General features: G+C 42.1%; 1 protein-coding gene across 1 annotated transcript; it reads left to right on the forward strand.

Moving 5' to 3' along the window:
• Positions 1-15936: 15936 nt before the first annotated feature.
• Positions 15937-17092, forward strand: cxcr1 (chemokine (C-X-C motif) receptor 1; the record flags this gene model as incomplete). Its single annotated transcript, XM_084315552.1, has 1 exon — positions 15937-17092. One exon carries the CDS (start codon positions 15937-15939, stop codon positions 17008-17010), a length of 1074 nt encoding a protein of 357 aa, XP_084171678.1. The 3' UTR covers positions 17011-17092.
• Positions 17093-19871: the final 2779 nt, after the last annotated feature.

Consider the following 19871-nt stretch of genomic DNA (forward strand, 5'->3'; position numbering starts at 1 on the left):
TCCCACTCAGGGCGATCCCTTAACAGGGGTCGAATCGAAATACACAACACAGTAAGATCACACCGGCTATACAAACATAATAATCTCTGTCTTGTTTCCATTGAGATTTAAAAAGTTAGTGACCATCCAGGATTTTACATAGTTTAAACAATCAAGCAGTGGCTGTGTAGATTGTTTGTTATTAGATTTCAGGGGCAGATAGATCTGAACATCGTCTGCAAAACAATGAAAATGAATATTATCCTTCATAAAAATTTACCCCAACGGCAACATATAGAGCAGGAAGAGTATAGGGCCCAGGATCTAACCTTGGGGTGAGAGGAGCTGTGGATGAAGATAATTCCCCTAGATGGACAGAGAAGCTCCGATCAGTCAAGTAGGACTGAAACCAAAGGACAGTGCCTGATCTGATATGACCCCACCTTTTCATATTGTTTGATCTGATATGACCCCACCTTTGCATATTGTTTGATTGTCTATTGTTGTTTGCACTGTGTTGGACTGGAACATAATTTAGTTTTTATGTATGCAAGATTGCAAGTACACAAAAATGACAATAAAGAACCTTTAACCTTGAACCTTGAACCTAGTTGCAGTCTTGGTTACTTTCGTTTTGTTTTGTTTTTTGTTTAAATAAAAAAGAAAACTACATTGGTCCATGCAAAATCTCGGCCTTCCACAACAGGATTGTAAAGGCAGCATATGGCAGAAGAGATACATGGGAACAAAAGCTATTGAAGCTCTTATTTTCTATAGAATAAAAGTTTAAAAAAATAAATAAAAAAAGAAGAAGCAAATAACACAAATAAAACCTAATCCAACCTCCCTCCCACCCAAAGGGAAAGGAAAAAAATATGTTGGAAATATGTATATGAGAAGGAGCAATTAGAATGCATCAGAATGCCTCAAAAGCTACGCCCCCCTAAGTAGCAGCAGGCCTTTGTGTACGCACACAACTGCTTAATTACATTTTGGTGTCGAAAGTCTTCTTTTTTGGGTATAGCGTACTATCAATTATTATCGAGATATAATACGATTCCTAGAATGTTGCCAAAAATCGGCGGCTGCCTATTGATCCTTTAAACAAACAAATACATTATGCCTCATATTTCCACTGGCCAGGATTCAGCACGCTGATTGTCTCCAGTGTGTACAAAAAAATGCAGTGAAGACACAAAGTCCACCCAGCCCTATTACCGTAGTGTATTCATACTCGTACCACTGTAATATTGTACATACATTCACTTAGCACATTTAATCCATAGCTTCGTCATATACTTCACCTGTGTACACTGTCTACTGCAATGCACTGTACTGCTACTTTGCACTCTGGTTAGATGCCAACTTAATTTCGTTGTACTTGGTGAAATGACAAATTAATTGAATTGAATCTAATCTAGACTTGGTTACTCTCCTAAAATAATCCTTTATTAAGCTGGAGAGCTGTTTTTCAGCTCTAACTGAATGCAGTCCATGGACACCTGGCCAAACATCATAATTATGTGACCATTTACAAAGGTAAACCACAGCCCTAAGCACACTTTGACAGGGATCTCTCAGCTTAGGAGGAAGATTCTTTGCAAGCCATCATTTCATGTGTGAAAAAGAATCCTTCATTAAGCTGGAGAGCTGTTTTTCAGCTCTCTGAATGCAGTCCATGGACACCTGGCCATTAAAACAACAGCCCATGCATTCCACTTTTAGCTGACCCTCATAAACAAACCTGACAGTTAAAGTTGTCTTCTTTTCTCTTAAAATGACAGACGTGCTTCAGGTATGCTATAGGAATGCCTAATAGGAAAGAGCTTTATTGTCGTAGAGGGAAACAATTGTAATTGTCGATGCAATGGGTAAGACCTACTTGAATCTTATAGCCAGTGAAGGCATAGTAGGTGTAGAAAAGTTTAGAAACATATTGAGCATAGAGGTCGATTTGACGGTCTTATGATGACCACTCAAAACCATAATAATTATTCTTCAGGCCATTAATTATTGATCGTTTCGGTGGAAGAATTAAGTTAGGGAAATGCTTTAAACAAGGACTTCCTCGTCAATCCAATTGTAATAAAAAAAATGGAGAGCTTTGAAGGTAAGCCTTCGTGTTACAGAACGCTCCTGGTGGATACCAAAGGAATCTAAATGCATGCTGGGACAGGTATATTTGCATAGAGAGAGTAAGAATGTAAGAGTTCAGTACGGGTGGCCCCATTCAGACCCTAAAACCTGGCAATGTTAGTATACCATGCTATATCCACCCAACTGAATTAATGAATTAATTTGCTGTGACTTAAGAGAGCCTAAACAGGGCTGTGTGTGTGTGTGTGTGTGTGTGTGTGTGTGTGTGTGTGTGTGTGTGTGTGTGTGTGTTGTGTGCGTGCGTTTGTGCGTGCGTGCGTGCGTGTGTGTGTGTGTGTGTGTGTGTGTGTGTGTGTGTGTGTGTGTGAGAGAGAGTGTGTGTGTGTGTGAGAACTTATGCAGGTTAACCACTATGACCCTTGTTTGACATGCAATCCAATCAATTTTACCTCCAAATTCCCCCAGTGTATTACCTCAGCCTTGACAATCAACAATACACATCACAGCGCCTGTTTAAATGCACCACTGTATGACAACCGCATGGCATGTTTGGTGCGGCGGCATCAGGGGCTCCGCTCCATTCAACCAATCAGAGAGAAGATTCAACCTGACAGGCTTAACCCTCAGTGGTTCTCAAAAGGTCTTCCTGTCCCCTAAAATGGATTTGCACCTGGCCACAGACCACCTCCCCCCATTTAATATGTTTTTTCCCCGTCCCAGGCACTACAATCTGAGAAGAGTTTCATTGCTATAGTTCACTTACAACAGAGATAACCCTGGAAGGTAAAACACGTTCACCTTGTACATACTCTTGTACATACCAGAGGAGACCAAAAGTGTCTATAGGGCTAGATGTGTTAGTGAAATGTTTGACGTTAAACTACCCCTCCATGAGAACCACTTGTTTAGGTCATAATTATGTGACCATTTGCAAAAGGTAAATCACAGCCCTAAGCACACTTTGACAGGGATCTCTCAGCTTCTGAGGAAGATTCTTTGCAAGCCATCATTTCATGTGTGACAACGTCTAATTGCCATTTTTTCCCTTTCTTCAGAATTATCACGAAGGTAGTTATAGAGTGATGCTGTTTGTAAATGAATTATAAATGTTTTTTGGACTTCATGCCAAAAATAATCTATACAGTAAATTAAGCAGACATACTTGTTCTATATATGCATAGATTCTTTAATTTAGTGATATTTCTTTACCAACAACATTTGATCATTTTCAGTGGCAGTATGTTTGCTTACTACCACAATGTGTGCAGCGTAATGGCTGACAGACAGAATGAAGTTCTGGGTTCTATTATTGTATTATTATTCAAAGTCAAGTTACGTTTATTGTCATTTTTCCATTGACATGGAAGCATGGGATACAGCACTCAGGTCTCAGTTAGAGCCGTTTGACGCTAGATATACACTAAACAAATAAATAAAATACAATCAATAAAATACAATCAAATACAATCAATGAAAACAGTGAATTGATTCAGTATAGCAAACTAATCCAAAATAAGAAACCTAGTCTAATTCAGTAAAACTGATCCAATTCAATAAGACCAATAGATTCACTGATTAAAATATTTAAAGAGATATAGGTGCCATAAGGTGCTATACAGTGCAGTGTGCAGAGGCATGGCAGTGATGAGCTGCGATGAACTGTTATAGTCTCACAGCATGCATGCATGCATGAATGAATGAATGAATGAATGAATGAATGAATGAATGAATGAATGAATGAATGAATGAATGAATGAATGAATGAATGAATGAATGAATGAATGAAAACTTTATTTAACAGATTGCAGAATGGGTACAATACAGTACGGCTCAATACACACAATTGTTAAGGGGATGCAGACCAGAGAAAGACGTTTGTCTCGTTTACATCAGGGTCCCCCATTTTCAATTCATATTGACATTTATGACATACTCAACATTTCAACTCAACTCAGCATCGGGGAAGAAGCTATTCTTCAGCCTGGTGGTTATTGTGTTGGTTGAGTTTTACTAATTAAACTAGTAGCTTACAGCTACATTGCAAGCAGTTCAACTAAATCCAAATTAGCAGTGATTTTAGAATTATTATTATTATTATATATATATTTGTATTATTATTATTATTATTATTATTATTATTATTATTATTATTATTATTTTACATTACAGTTTGAAGCAGAGTTAACTACTGGAACTATACAACTATGGCTGGAGGCTACTATAAAAGTATTTTATTTATTTTTTTACCACTTCCTCTCCTCTCTTGAGTGCAACTCCTTTGACCAACCCCTCCATTCCTCTCCCTACAAGAGATTCTGCTCTGACAACTAAGCGGACAGGCTCATTGTTTATAGTAGTTTATGGTTTATGGTAATGTTGGTAAGTGGTTTTTGTTTTTGGTGCCAGATCGAGATAAACAAAATGTATTATGTTTTTGTTGACTGTTCTAATTGAGCAAGGCAGATGTTACACAATCCAGTTTTATACTTGCACCATTTTCTTTTTTTTTATCCACTTTTTCTCCCATTTTCTATATTTTCTCCCATCCCAATTTCGTATCATCCAATTCAACCCTCCCCTGTCACGAACGCTGTTTCTTGCCTCCCACAAGCCGGCTGCAATGTGGACTAAGTCATACATAGCACAAGTCCCCTCCGGTACTTGAGGTAACAGCAGTCGCATCTTTTCACCTGCGCAGCTCGATCTCTCAGTGGCGAGGAGTAACGCGTGGGAGGCTCACGCTGCCCCCGACACTTCCTGATTCTACTGCGCAGGCGCACCAACCGACCTGTAGGAGTCGCTGTCCACAACGCCCGATCCCCACCCATCAGTTTCCCACCCCCTAATACGGCCAATGTGTATTAGTACGGACGACCAGCTAAACTGAAAGCAAATGTGGAGCGCTGGGCTCGAACAGGCAAGCCCAGCGTCTCCAGATTTCGTGGCGAGCGCCTTGCCCACTACGCCACGTAGCCGCCCACTTGCACCATTTTCTATGGTGAACCCAGATAGGATTATTTGATATGACTGTCATCAATATTCAAGTGAGTATTCACTTGAGTGGTATGTTTTGCAGTGATGTCGCCTCATTTAGTGTTATATGTTAGAATTTGACATTGCAGATTTTTTTTTTTTTTTTTAAGTACTACTTTCTCTAAGTAACATTAGTTAACAAAACTATATTTCTCCTGAGGGTAGCTTTGCTGCACTTCAACTTCTTTCAGTGGGAAGTCATTTCAGAGTCCCCATCACTGACTCTGGGGCGTAGGTTTGGTTTCAACATTTGGGGGGACACTTTAAGTGGGGGGTCTGGTGGTCCTCCCCCTGGAGTGTACTTTTATGAGAAACACGTCTGCAAGGTTGAAATGGTATGGTCCTGTAGGGGTGTCTGAAATGGTATGGTCCTGTAGGGGTGTCTCGTGTCTGAAATTGTTGGGGAGGGGTTTGTCTTTCATATTAGCTATATCTTTTGAGGGGGACAAATTGACCTCTTCTCAATATTGAGGGTAACATGTCCCCTGCAACCCCCCCCCCCCCCCCCCCAAATCTACGCCTATGCATAGCTATACAAGGCAAGTAGGAGTTTGGGGAAAGCCAGGGTGGTGACAGCAAAGATTATTTACTACGTGCAGTGGCTTTGTCAAATAATTAAATGTTTTACACGTTGTCTTTATTCACAGCAGTGTTTCAGGGAAGGAAACTCTCGACACATAAAAGCCAAACAGACTCGCAAAAACCTAACCTCATATTAGTTCAACCTTCAACGCTATCGGTCGTCGCGGTCCCATCTCTTTACTATCTCTTTACTCATCTCTTTAAGGTCAGTGACGTACATGGTTCACAGCACTAGAGGGAGCCCTACAGATCTGGTCCCAGTAAAATGCAAAAGATGCATTGGTCAGAATTCATTCCAGTACTCTGCGGCATTAGATTGGAATAGGCTACCAGCAGACCTTAAGTTAATTAGCCCCTATTCCTCTTTTAAAGTCAAAGTCAAGAGCTGGATCAGGAGAAGCAGAACCTGGGTTTAATTATATTCTATTTATCTTAGTTGATTTTATTTCATCTTAAGGTATTTTAATAGGTTTTGAGGGGTATATTTCTTATTGTATTAATGGTCTTTTATTTAATTTATTTGACTGTATCCCCCCCCCCCCCCTGCATGGTGGGCACACCCTCGCTTTACCCACAGGCTCTGACAAGTGCATGTTGTATCATGCACTCATACTCTCATACACCTACACTCACCAGTGCCTATTACTCTGAAGGACTGCAATGGAAATAAGCTGTAAGCTTTCTTGCGTTTTTTATCCATTTGATAATGGTGGGGCTCTATATGTATATATGTTCCTTATCAATAAAGATCTCTATCTATCTATGTATCTACTTAATGCAGCAACAGTGATTGACTCTCCATGACTCCATCACCACTCCACGAAAGCCAGTCTCTGAGCACCTGCAGCCAGTGAAGGCTATACTGTATTTAAAATATTTCCATGATTCCTAATCAGTCAGTAATATACAGATATGTAGCCTGATGTTTAGTTATTTGGTGTCTTGCGTGAACATCCAAGCTTTGCGGAAAAACACATAGGAGACTGAGACCACAGGGTGTGGTCACTGAGTGTGTGTCTCCTCCTTTTGCATGGTTTCTTTTGCGCTTTGCACACTCATCGTCCAGGTCTCGTGTCTTCCTTACATCACAATGGACTCTGTTGCAGCCCGGTTACCCTGTACGACGTGCAGATCCAAAACTAGGACTCGCCATTGGTATTTGTAATTAGGCTATATTAAATAACGTGCATATTGTGGAATGCTTACTGTTCACAGAGTGTAGGGGTCAAACCTTTTGTTCATCATTTGGACCATCTGAATAGCATTTCAGTTGGGTGATCATTTATTTGACAGCACAATTTGACAAAGACGAATGTTCTGATCATCTCTTGTATTGATGTAGCCTACTACTTACTTTGTTTTATTTTGCATGCTAAACGGGATTTGTCCAATTTCATGACTAAGCACTTTGAGGTGTAAAAAGAATGCACATTGGAACTCTTCTCGTAAATAACTGTAATGTGTGATCTACTGAAAAATGCACAAACACTCACACACTCAAATCAATTCCAAGCACAGTTGACGCATTCAATGTGATAACGGTCAGATGTATTCACAGCTTCCCAAACCCAACATGTTGCCGTTTGGGCATAACATTATGCTTGGCAGCAAAACAAGACGACATGTTATCTCTTCTGTGGGATCTGAAGAGGCAAAAACAATCCAGCATGTAATTAAAAAAAACAAAAACATAGCTAGACAGTGGTATCTGATGGACATACCACAATGTCACACATACCCTTGACTTGACAACAACAACAACGTTGCATATTCTTGAGTTTAGCCCGTCTCTGATGTGACAAGGTAATTGCAAGCTAAAGGATGTGTCTGCCAGGTTTCAGGCAAGTACGGAGTTGTGTAATTTACAGGGTCAGCTAATATGCTGCCCTTGGACTACTTCGCGGATGCTTCAGCAGGGTTGGGCTCAAACGTGTAACCTTCTATTCTTGATTTGGACAAAACAGGCGTTTGGAAGGGCAAACGCTCAAGCAACAAAAAGGGACCCTCCCGCACCTAAAACCTGCAAATGGAAAAGGTTGGTGCCCTTCAAATAAATACTGTCAATAAAAAGGTTGCCTCTTTTTGATGGATACCCTGCGCCATTGTAAGTGGAGATGATGATGGTAAACAAAAAAACATTATTGAAGCCTCCATTCCAAGAGGACTCAAGAAGAAGCTCACTTCCCAGATGCCAGAGGCGAACTGTGGATCAGATGAAAAGCTCCAGCAACACTAATTCCGTTTGAGTGTCGTTAACAAGGTGATACTTGCCCGGAAAAGGTTGCTACAACTCAAGATTCAAGATTCAAGAGTTTTATTCATCACATACATACCAGGGCATACAGTGAAATGCGGTTGGCCATGCCCGCTTCGATTGTGCAATAAAAACAATAGTAATAGTAATAACAATAAAAAAGATAACTAGAATAGACATGGTAAATAGACATGTTAATAAATCACTTAAAGGCACTGGATCCTATGTACATAACACAATGTGCAGTTTTTCTTCTATGTCCCTATGTTATACTTGCTGTTACTAACTATATACAACAATCACAATAAGTTATTTTCTTAAAGTGTCCTTTCCTTCCTTTAAAGTGTCCTTTTCTTGTGTGTTTAAAGTGACCTGTGGTGCGTCTGTGTGTGTGCGAGTGCAGAAGGTTGTGTTGCGTGTGTGTATGTGTGTGTTCATGTGTTCAACTCATCTTCTGCATTCTATTTCTGATAACCTGATCTGTGGATTCAGGTTCCACGGAAACAACATCGAGAGATAGAGAGAGAGAGAGAGAGAGAGAGAGAGAGAGAGAGAGAGAGAGAGAGAGAGAGAGAGAGAGAGAGAGAGAGAGAGAGAGAGAGAGAGCCTAGTCTGATGATTTGATCGCCCCGCTGTCTACCTTCTATATATATTTTTTTGGGTACCATGAATGTCTCCATTGCCTGTGAGATTCAGAGAAAACTAGTTCTATTGTGCTTAGGAAATGGAAGAATGGGTATGGTGCATCCAGCCCTATGCCACACAACACACACACACACACACACACACACACACACACACACACACACACACACACACACACACACCCTCGCTCGCGCATACACACACACACACACGCACACATGTACACACACACACACACACACGCTTGCGCATACACACACACACACACACGCACACATGTACACACACACACACACACACACACGCTCGCGCATACACACACACACGCGCGCGCGCACACACACACACACACACACACACACACACACACACACACACACACACACACACACACACACACACACACACACACACACACACACACACACACACACACACACACACACACACACACACACACACACACACACACACACACACACACACACACACACACACACACACACACACACACACACACACACACAGAATGGCATGGTGTAACCACCCCTGCTCTCTGTGTGACCCTGCGTGCCATTATCAGATTGGGGAAGCAAAATAACATTTGGCTCTAGATATTTCTGGTGTCTATTTCCTGCCTGATGGGGTAAGAAGACACTTCAATGTACTAATTTAACCCAGACGTGGTGCAGGAGGGACTCTTGCACCAGAATCCTTTGTATTGTATTTTATAAGGGGTCTCATAGGGTGCAGAGCCTGATGTCCTGAGCAATGACCATGTCCAGCCCCCCCCCCCCTCCCGCCCTCTCTCCCTCCCTCCCTAATAATTCTGTTTTGCAATAATTGTTTTTGTATGTTTTTTGTGTGGACCCCAGGAAGATTAGCTGGTTGCCATGGCACCAGCTAATGGGGATCCGTAATAAAATCAAATCAAATCAAATCCCTATGCAGTATGGAAGTCCTCATATATTAGTCCTCATATTCTTTGCCCCAGCCACTGGAAAAGACTGTGGATGCCAGTGCACACATTACACACATGCACACACAAACACACTCTCTTAGCTGTCCATCGTGTTCGATGATGATGCTTGCTCCAGGGATGGGGGGGGGGTTCAACGACGCTGGTGCCACTTCTCGTGGGCGTTGAGTCCGATCCTTGAGCCGCACACCCGTCCGCAGATGGCGCAAGGGAAGCCAGATACCTGGGGGATGCCAGCCGCCCACTGGCGTCATTGTGTGCGCCTCTCAGATCTAGGGTCTTGGTTGGTTTGGTGTATTGCAGTGGCACAAGTGACTTGCCAGGCTGATCTGTCGAGTGCCAGAGTTTCAAGCTGCGTGTTGTTGATGTTTGCACACTTTAGGAGATCCCTGGTATAGTCCTTGAAGCGTCTCTTTTGGCCTCCAGCAACCCGCTTTGCTCCTCTCAGTTGACCATAGAGGACTTGGCGGGGCATGCGGTGGTCAGGCATACGTATGGTGTTCCCTATCCAGCGAAGATGTTTCTTGGTCACAGATTGAGTTGGTGTTGTTGAGGATGCCTGTGTGGGGGACTCGATCTTCCCAGGTCAGGCCGAGGATCCTTTGTAGGCAACGGATGTGGAAGGCCTCCAGGTTGGTGATGTGCCGGCGGTATGGGGTCCAGGATTCTGCTCCATAGAGCAGAGTGGAGAGACATACTGCGTTCGTTGTAAACGGCAACCTTAGTGCTGACCTTCAGGTTTCGGGTTTCAAAAACCCTGCTGTGTAGGCGTCCAAAGGATGATGCGGCTTTATTGATACGTGTGTGTATCTCCGCGTCAAGGGAGCAGCATGAGGACAGAGTGGAGCCGAGGTAGGTGAAATGATCCACTGTTTTAAGTGGAACACCGTTTATGTGAAAGCTGGGAAGTGTAGAGGTTCGGGAAGTGAGTTGGGACATGACTTCCGTTTTTTGGATGTTGACCTGGAGACCGAAGGATTGGTACAGACTGTATATGATGTCGAGAGCATGTTGCATAGACTCTCAGCGTACTGTAGCTCACAGACATGGCAGGATTTTGTCTTTGTGTGTGCCTGGAGCCGGCGGATGTTGAAGAGACTACCATCAAGGCGGTATTCCACATGGACACCGTCTTCATGTCCCAAGGCTCGGCGGAAGAGACAGGTGACGGCAGAGAGGAGGAGATTAAAGAGCATCGGAGCCAAGACACAGCCCTGCTTCACCCCAACATTAACCTTAAATAATTCTGACTGGAGTTCACCCGTCTGGACTCTGGCTTGCATCCCGTCATGCAGCTGCTGAAGGATGGAGAGAAACTTGGGTGGTACCCCAAGTTTGTTGAGGTGTTTCCAGAGCAGCTCACGGCTGATGGTGTCGAAGGCTTTGCTTAGGTCTTTGCCCCATTCACTGGAAAATACTGTGGATGCCAGTGCACGCACGCACGCACGCACGCACACACGCACACACACACACACACTCTCTTAGCTGTCCATCGTGTTCGATGATGACGCTTGCTCCAGGGATGGGGAGAGGGGGGGGTGGGGAGGGGAGTTAGCGACACTGCCGCTGGTGCCACTTCTCGTGGGCGTTGAGTCCGATCCTTGAGCCGCACACCCGTCCACAGATGGCGCAAGGGAAGCCAGATACCTGGGGGATGCCAGCCTTTCTCGTTTGGAGACCGTCTCGTCCCAAGATGGAGGGAGGTGGACCCCGCGCCCCAATCAATCACTCAGTGGTGCTAACCCGAGTGCATCTCCCTATACTTACACCCACACAACAATGCAATGAGGCATCACATCATCATGCTGACTATTGACTATTCTACCTTTGTTATTTACGAGGGCACAGGGTGCTGCTGTGCCTGCCAAGCAAGACCCAAGTAGCCATAGTTGTGACTTTATTACTGTAACACAGACCTGAGGCTACAGAGGAAGGGGATGGTTTCACCGTCATCTTCCCCATGGCGTGTCTGCTGGGTCCCCTGTCATTAGGCCGTTGATAGTAGACTACTGTATAATATTATGTTTGTGTATGCTGACGAATGGTTGTCATACCATTTTAAAAGGTTGAGACCATTTTTGCTCTTTGTGTATTTTCATTTTAGGCGACCTGTACCTCCACTGCATTTCATTTTTTGGTACTTTATCTGAACCCTTCAGTTACTTTGAAGAAAAATATTTTGCATAGAAAACATGACAAAGATTTATGAAGATTATACGTACTTTCACATTTGAAGCCTGCTGACTTCAAGAGTATATAATCAAAGCAGCATAACTGGACCACATACCACTTTAACACAACCTTTAGACGTCAATGGTAGAGGAGGAATGCTCCCAAACACTTTAATATCAAATACTTCTCTACTTTTACTTAAGTAGAATTTTGAATGGATGACTTTTACTTTTACAGAGTACTATTTTAGAGTATTTCTACTTTTACTTAAGTAAATTAACTGAGTACTTCTTCCACCGCTATATGGTTATTAAAGATACCTGTAGAGTTATCTCACAAAAAACAAGCTTTAAGGTAGAGAGACAAGAGACTGGTGACACATAGATTGATGCCATTAGGTAGAGTCACTAAATGTCTTGTTGCATTTGTGTGTTTTGGACACATGCTGTATTTTCTTGGTCTTGTGTTCCTTGCAAATGCACTCCATTGCATAATTATAATTTTTTTTAAAGCACATTTGAAATCACATGGAACGTTGACAATGTAGGCGTCAAACCCTAGATTGAGGCCTGCCAAACTAAACCCAAATAGTTTAAACATATTATTACTGTAACATCGCTACAGAACGAATTGTTTCACTGTCGCCTTCCTTAGTTATGGCATGTATGCTGGGGCCCCTGTCATTAAGCTATACAATTATTATTATTATCATTATTATTAGTATGCTGGTGGATGTTTGTCATACTATCTAGAAAAGAAAGAGCATGTAAAGAAAGTTAGTTGACTAAAATGGTTAAAATGGCTATTGCATGGCATTGTGTGACTTGAGTATGGCTATTTAACATTTGATCAATATTAACATGTGTGGTTATCAAAATTGTATTAACACTAATGTTGTGGAAAACATGTTTACACATGTGTCTTATCGTTTTCATGATGCTTTGCATGGCTTGTGTGTATTGAGTGGTTAATTGTCTTTAAACAGTGTCTTATCGTTTTCATGGTGATTTGCATGGCTTGTGTGTATTGAGTGGTTATTAACATTGTTTTTAAACAGTGTCTTATCGTTTTCATGGTGATTTTCATGGCTTGTGTGTATTGAGTGGTTATTAACATTGTCTTTAAACAGTGTCTTATCGTTTTCATGATGATTTGCATGGCTTGTGTGTATTGAGTGGTTAAGGAAATCATAAGCCTATAGACAGGTCCTTCCATTGAAGACAACAACAACAACAACAACAACAACAACAACAACAACAACAACAACAACAACAACAATTTTAGTTGTTTGTTTGTATATTCTTCAGCTATGAAAATATACAATATAAATCTTTACTTTACTCTGATTTTAGAATGTATATCTCCACAAACTAGCCTGCATAGTTCACCTCTAACTATGCAATAATGACTCAAAAAGGAGGTTGAGCATGACACTTAACCCCAAGCTGCTCCTGATGAGCAGGTTGGCAACTTGCATGGTCGCCTCCGCCCTTTGCGTGTGAATGTGTGAGAGAATGTAAGGCTTAAGATGTAAAGCGCTTTGAATAAAAGCGACATAAATGCAGTCCATTTACCATTGACTTGCATAGTATTTCAGCTGAGAGGGGTGTACCACTTGTACATTTATTCTGAATTTATATTGTAAATGTTAAGACTGCAACTGGTGTCGTCGAGATGTAAACACTCGAGCTGGTAACTAGACTGTGAGACTATGAGAGCACTCCTGGGATTATCTGACAATAGTGATTCAGAACTGATAACTTCATCACAAAATAAACTCTGTTTGGATATACTTTGAACTGCAACCTCTGTATGAAAGGTGCTATACAAACAAAGTTATTATTATTATTATTATTATTATTATTATTATTATTATTATTATTATTATTATTATTATTATATAAAAACAAACAAACAAAAAAATTTATAAATAAGTATTCACACTCCTCTCCTAAGACATAATGTATTCATACATATGTTTAGTAATGAAGGAATTACACCACTGTGTTTTTCAGTTCTCACCATTGGAGGAACTTCATGTTTGCTAAAGCACATTTCCCCATATCCAGACTTACACAATGACTTTCATCATCTGAGACATTATACAATGTGACAATGTGATGCAGACAACCCCATGTCTTGATGGGAATAAATATATTGTGCATGATGTGGCTGATCTGCCCCATACATTTATGTTTTTATTATTTATTTTTGTTAGTCTTTTTTCCACAATTAACATTCAAACAGACGAGATAACAACAACCATGTTGATTTTTGGTACTCAGAACTCTCCCTCTCTCCCGCTCTGTCTTGCTGAGATTAGCACTGAAAGGTTTAGCGTTATACAAGGCAGGGGTGGGTTTTCATCTGATTTAAAATAAACAAAGAATATTTAGATCTTATCATCACCAAATTCAGATGATGAATAAAACGTTGACACTTGTAAATGCACGATGACAAGCGGAGAACGGAACAATTTAACAACATTGGGCTGTTTCTCCCCTCCTCCCCTCTCCTCTACTACAGGTGTCCCTGAAACAAAGCCACAGGCGAATGACACGTTTGTAACACAGCAGGGTCATTACAATAGACTGAGTAACACAGCAGGTCATTACAATAGACTGAGTAACACAGCAGGGTCATTACAATAGACTGAGTAACACAGCAGGGTCATTACAATAGACTGAGTAACACAGCAGGTCATTACAATAGACTGAGTAACACAGCAGGTCATTACAATAGACTGAGTAACACAGCAGGGTCATTACAATAGACTGAGTAACACAGCAGGTCATTACAATAGACTGAGTAACACAGCAGGGTCATTACAATAGACTGAGTAACACAGCAGGGTCATTACAATAGACTGAGTAACACAGCAGGGTCATTACAATAGACTGAGTAACACAGCAGGTCATTACAATAGACTGAGTAACACAGCAGGGTCATTACAATAGACTGAGTAACACAGCAGGGTCATTACAATAGACTGAGTAACACAGCAGGTCATTACAATAGACTGAGTAACACAGCAGGTCATTACAATAGACTGAGTAACACAGCAGGGTCATTGAAATAGACTAAACATGTTCATCTTTTTCTTGTTCGCACAATAATGTTGACTGTGGTAAACACACTCGCACACACACACCAACTTTCTTCTGTGACTTTCCCTCACAGTTGATCCGTGAAACAAATGCAATCCTCTTCCTCTATTTTAGTTAGCCTAATCAATACGATCAATGGACAATAAATAGTAAGACTGTTGAACACCAATATTATGGGAGGGGTAACAATGGATTCGACTGATCAGCCCACAATCTGACTCCCATTCAGACAGTGTTGACAACGATACCAGCCATCAAAAATAGAATGCTCACGTTTACGCACAAAATACATGGTTCGGTGACAGTACATAATGTGCAGTATCTCGCTTAATATTTGAATATTAAAAAAAATATATTTGAAGTACAAAGACAATATTGATATCATTAGAAAGCTAGGAATCAGCGTATCACAGTGTATGGACCTCAAAATGTGTTCTGGGGTCAATGTGACAGAAAATTATAGAGCAAGTCACATATGAAGTACAGGAACATGGGTATTAAAAATGTAAATGTAAATTTGTCTTAAGTTATCAGGTAGACAAATAGGGGGACCACACTTCCAAAACCCCATCAGACTTATCCTGCAAGTCACACTTCTTGATATATATATGGATGCTATGGTTCACTCTTGCAATCATTCTTATTGAGGCATCTTACTGTCAATTGCGAGAGTTTTGTGGTGACAAATCTAAAAGGGGACATTGGTGACGCATACGTGTGCTGCGTAACATATCACGGAGGGGAGCAGGAAATTGTGGCATCTCTCCATGAAAGAAAAAATACCAACCCAACTTGAAGATATGCCTTTTAGATGCGGACTCAACCAGGTGTCAACTCTCTCCGCTGAGGCAAGCAAACATTAGAAGGTAAGCACCTCATTTGTTAATATCCAAATAGAATTTGTTTGATGAAAAACATAAAACAGAACGAAAGAGAATGTGGATTTGACAAAAGCGCACAACTGAATCCAATATCTAACTCGTCTTGTACAGCGTAAGCTGAAAGAAAAAGCTACTATTGTTGGATTCTGTTTCAAGGTTTTTACAATATACAGTATATTAACGTTCACCTCTTTCCCCTGCTCAGCCATGTCTTTCACCGTTCTCTTTGGAGATTATTTCTACGACCCAGTCAACGACACCAGTTACAACGACACCACGCCATATGTCGTGGACCCGGACACTTTACTCTGTGAGCCCAGACCGCTCAGCTACAAGGAGGCCGTGACCCTGTGTGTCGTCCATGTGGCCATCTTCCTGTTGGCAATACCTGGGAACCTGCTGGTGGGGTTAGTGATAGGCACCAACCGGCAGGCCTTGTCTCCATCAGATGTGTATTTGTTTCACCTGACGGTGGCTGACGGCCTGCTGGCCCTGACGCTCCCATTCTGGGCTGCGGAAGCCATCTTTGGCTGGATCTTCGGAGACTTCATGTGCAAGTCCGTCAGCCTCGTCATTGAGACTAATTTCTACACCAGCATCCTCTTCCTGGTCTGTATCAGCATCGATCGCTACCTAGTGATCGTGTGCGCCGCTGAATCTCGCAAGGATCGCCACCGGAGGTGCAGCTGGGCCGTCTGCGTGTCGGTCTGGGGACTCGGCGTGGCCCTGGCGCTACCCGCTGTGTTCAACAAGGCTTTCGTACCGGAGGACTCGGCGGTGACGGTTTGCTCCGAACACTTCGACCCGGGCAGTGCCACGTCATGGAGACTTGCGACGCGGGGACTCCGCCACATCCTGGGCTTCCTGGTCCCCCTGGCCATCATGGTGACCTGCTACGGAATCACTATCGCGCGGCTGCTGCGTACGCGTGGCTTCCAGAAGCACCGGGCCATGCGGGTGATCATCGCCGTGGTGATTGCGTTCCTGCTGTGCTGGACGCCGTACCACTTGGCGGTGATCACGGACACGCTCTTGAGAGCTGATCTGGTGCCGTACAACTGTGACATGAGGAAATCGGTGGACAAGGCCCTGCATGTCACCCACTGCCTCGCCCTGGTGCACAGCTGCATCAACCCCGTGTTGTACGCCTTTGTCGGGGCGAAGTTCAGGAGCAACCTACAGCTGCTCGTTCAGAGAACACGGAGACCGGAGAGAATGTCTGGATCCAAGTACAGCAGGTCGACGTCCCACACTTCCGAGGGCAACGGGGCACTCCTCTGAGGAGGACCTCTAAGAAATTCGGAAGAAATCTCGGCCATTGGGCCAGACCAAGTATCGAAGAGTATTAGTCCATACCTCTGGCATTTAGCAGGGAATATAAAACTATCTGCTAGAAATGTTATTGGGTTTTATACAAATCTGAATTCTGATACAGGTTTTCCCTTTTATAGATACATTTTATTTAAATTTTTTTATTGGCTGTGTATTATTATGCATTTGTATTATGAAGCACTTTGGAACTGCTGTCTTGAAAAGTGCTACATAAATAAAGTTGAATGACTTCCTTCCTTCTACATTTCTTGAATTAGAGGACCCAGAGCCAGAGGGTTTAAAAGCTGACAAGCTGATTCCACAGCTCCCACTTCCTCAACAACACCAACAAGTAGCTTAATTTGGGATTCCAATAGAGAAATTAAAGAAGAATAGATAAATAAACCATTTCAAAGTAAGAAAATAAATACTAAATGAGTACAATCAAAGTTTGCTTACAGTTGTGCTACCAGCTAATTGACCTCCACAGGGTTTAAGATAGGTCCATTACCTGTGTTCACCAGGATTTGTGAACATTAAGGAACATTTAAAACTAAACTTAGCTAATGTTGTTCTTTCTTCTAGTAAATTGGCTGTGATGTGTGTGTGTGTATGGGTACATAGAAGAGGTAGGAAACAAACCACAGCTTGGTTGAAGTAGGGCAATAGTAAGAGCATGACTGTCCTTTTCAGTCAATCAAATACCTCTAAATACCATAAATGTGTGATTAATAATGGTTTCATGGTGCTTCACTTACAGACCCTTAACCCTATTAAATGTTAATATCATGATGATTATTTGGCAATTGGCAAGTCCTTAATGTCTATTATCATCACATAATAGGCTGATGATGGACGTATGCTGATGACACAATCATTTATTGGCTAAAACCCCTTGTGTAGCAGCAGAGACATTAACAAATTAAATGGAGGGTGTATACCAATGGCTCAAAAACAACCATTGAACGCTGAATCTTAAATCTTTCTGGGCCAAATCCGACATTTCTCGGGTTTCGTCGCCAACCGTTGAGCACCATACCCGAGATTTCTAACCTAAACCGAACCTAAAACCTGCTTTTGTTTTATCGATCACAGCGTCGTCGTTTACTGAACCTAAAACATGCTTTTGGTAACGATGCAGCTTCGTAAAATGACCCCCCCCCCCTAGATGATTTTGTGAAGAAAAATCTATATATGGTATATACCTTTGATTTGGAAATAATATAGGTTTCAGGCGGCCAACCCCGAACGATTTGGGCATATGCATATAACACGTCATATCTCGCAATCTAGAAAAAAATACTGTATTATTTTGGAAAGGGCCGATGTTTAGCGTGGAATAGCGCACAAACTAAAGTATGTAGAAATTAACTGGTTTGTCAGTGTTGCACTATAAACAATGCCTGTCAAATGAGCCATACTATTGGCTCCATAGCTATAATACAGAACACACAATGGCTCTGCAAACATCGCGGAAATGGTCAATAACACTGGTGCCATTGAGTAAAGATGGGAAAACAGCGTGGCAGTCAATGAGTTAAAGAAAGACTGTTTCATTGTGTTTTTCCATGAGAAGAAAAGCAAAAGATAAATAAATAATAAATACGTAGCTATCATTTTGGACTCCCAACTCAAATTTGATTAAACATGTTAAAAAGCTATGCAAGACTGTAAAGACAAATCTGAACTATTTTAGAATAATAAGACATTACATATATATTAAGGAAGCTCAACTGTTCATGCATGCCATGATATATTTAAGCAATAATACACAAGAACCAGTGGAATATCATGAATATTGCCACAGCTGTGATGCGCCCGCAGCCATGAGAGCGTGGGCATCACAGAGTAGCAATATTCATGATATCCCACTGGTTCAAGTGTATTATTGCTTTTATACAGCAAGTTGCACCGTCGTGGGGAAAATATAGGATGAATACAGACAATTCTATAGGGTCTTTTATATTGATTTCAGTGAACTTGACGTAGAAGAATATTTCCTAAAGATGTGTCGTTGCTATGGAATTTCAAATGGAGTAGGCTATCAACCAGCTTGGCAACGCAAACGAATGGTATTAGTCTAATTGAACGTACCCGTTAACTATAAACGAGTGGATAGGTATAGAGGACGGGCCTACATCTAGCGGTATTCATGGAAACAGCATTATTAGACATGTCAATCCAACGAAAGATGAGCTGGACGCGCTGCAATTCATCCTTCAACTGTACACCATAATCGTTCTAATAATGGTTCTATTTTTCTCCCATCCCAATTTCGTATCGTCCAATTCTACCCTCCCCTGTCTCGACCGCTGTTAGGCCATGCCTCCCACAAGCCGGCTGCAATGTGGACGAAGCCTGCATTGGTGGTGAGCGCCTTTCCTACTGCACCACCTAGCCGCCCCCGCCTACCCTGTTTCTGTTATCAAATTGATGTTTAAATGCGTGAACAATCTCACCCCAACTACAGTATACTTTGTCCATATGTAATGGATGGTATCGTGAAGCGCAGTCACGAAGGGCTGGGGTGAGTAGCGGTGCTATGGGTTAGTTAAACTCACTCTCATCCTCAAAAAGACACCCCCTCTGGGCATCGAAGTTTGAGGTGACGTTTTCACAACCATTACAATGGTGCCGACTGACCCGGATGCCTTGGGTGGAGTGGAGTGAGTTTAAGGAGGATGAGTGTAACGGATGGTATCGTGAAGCGCAGTCACAAAGGGCTGGGGTAAGTAGCGGTGCTATGGGTTAAACTCACTATCATCCTCAAAAAGACACATAGACACGTTACAAAGCAGTGAGTTCACTTCTTGGTATAGCGGTCTGTGCTG

This window comes from Notolepis coatsorum (genome assembly GCF_963971535.1).
Source record: "Notolepis coatsorum genome assembly, chromosome: 1".
Taxonomy (NCBI): Eukaryota; Metazoa; Chordata; class Actinopteri; order Aulopiformes; family Paralepididae; genus Notolepis; species Notolepis coatsorum.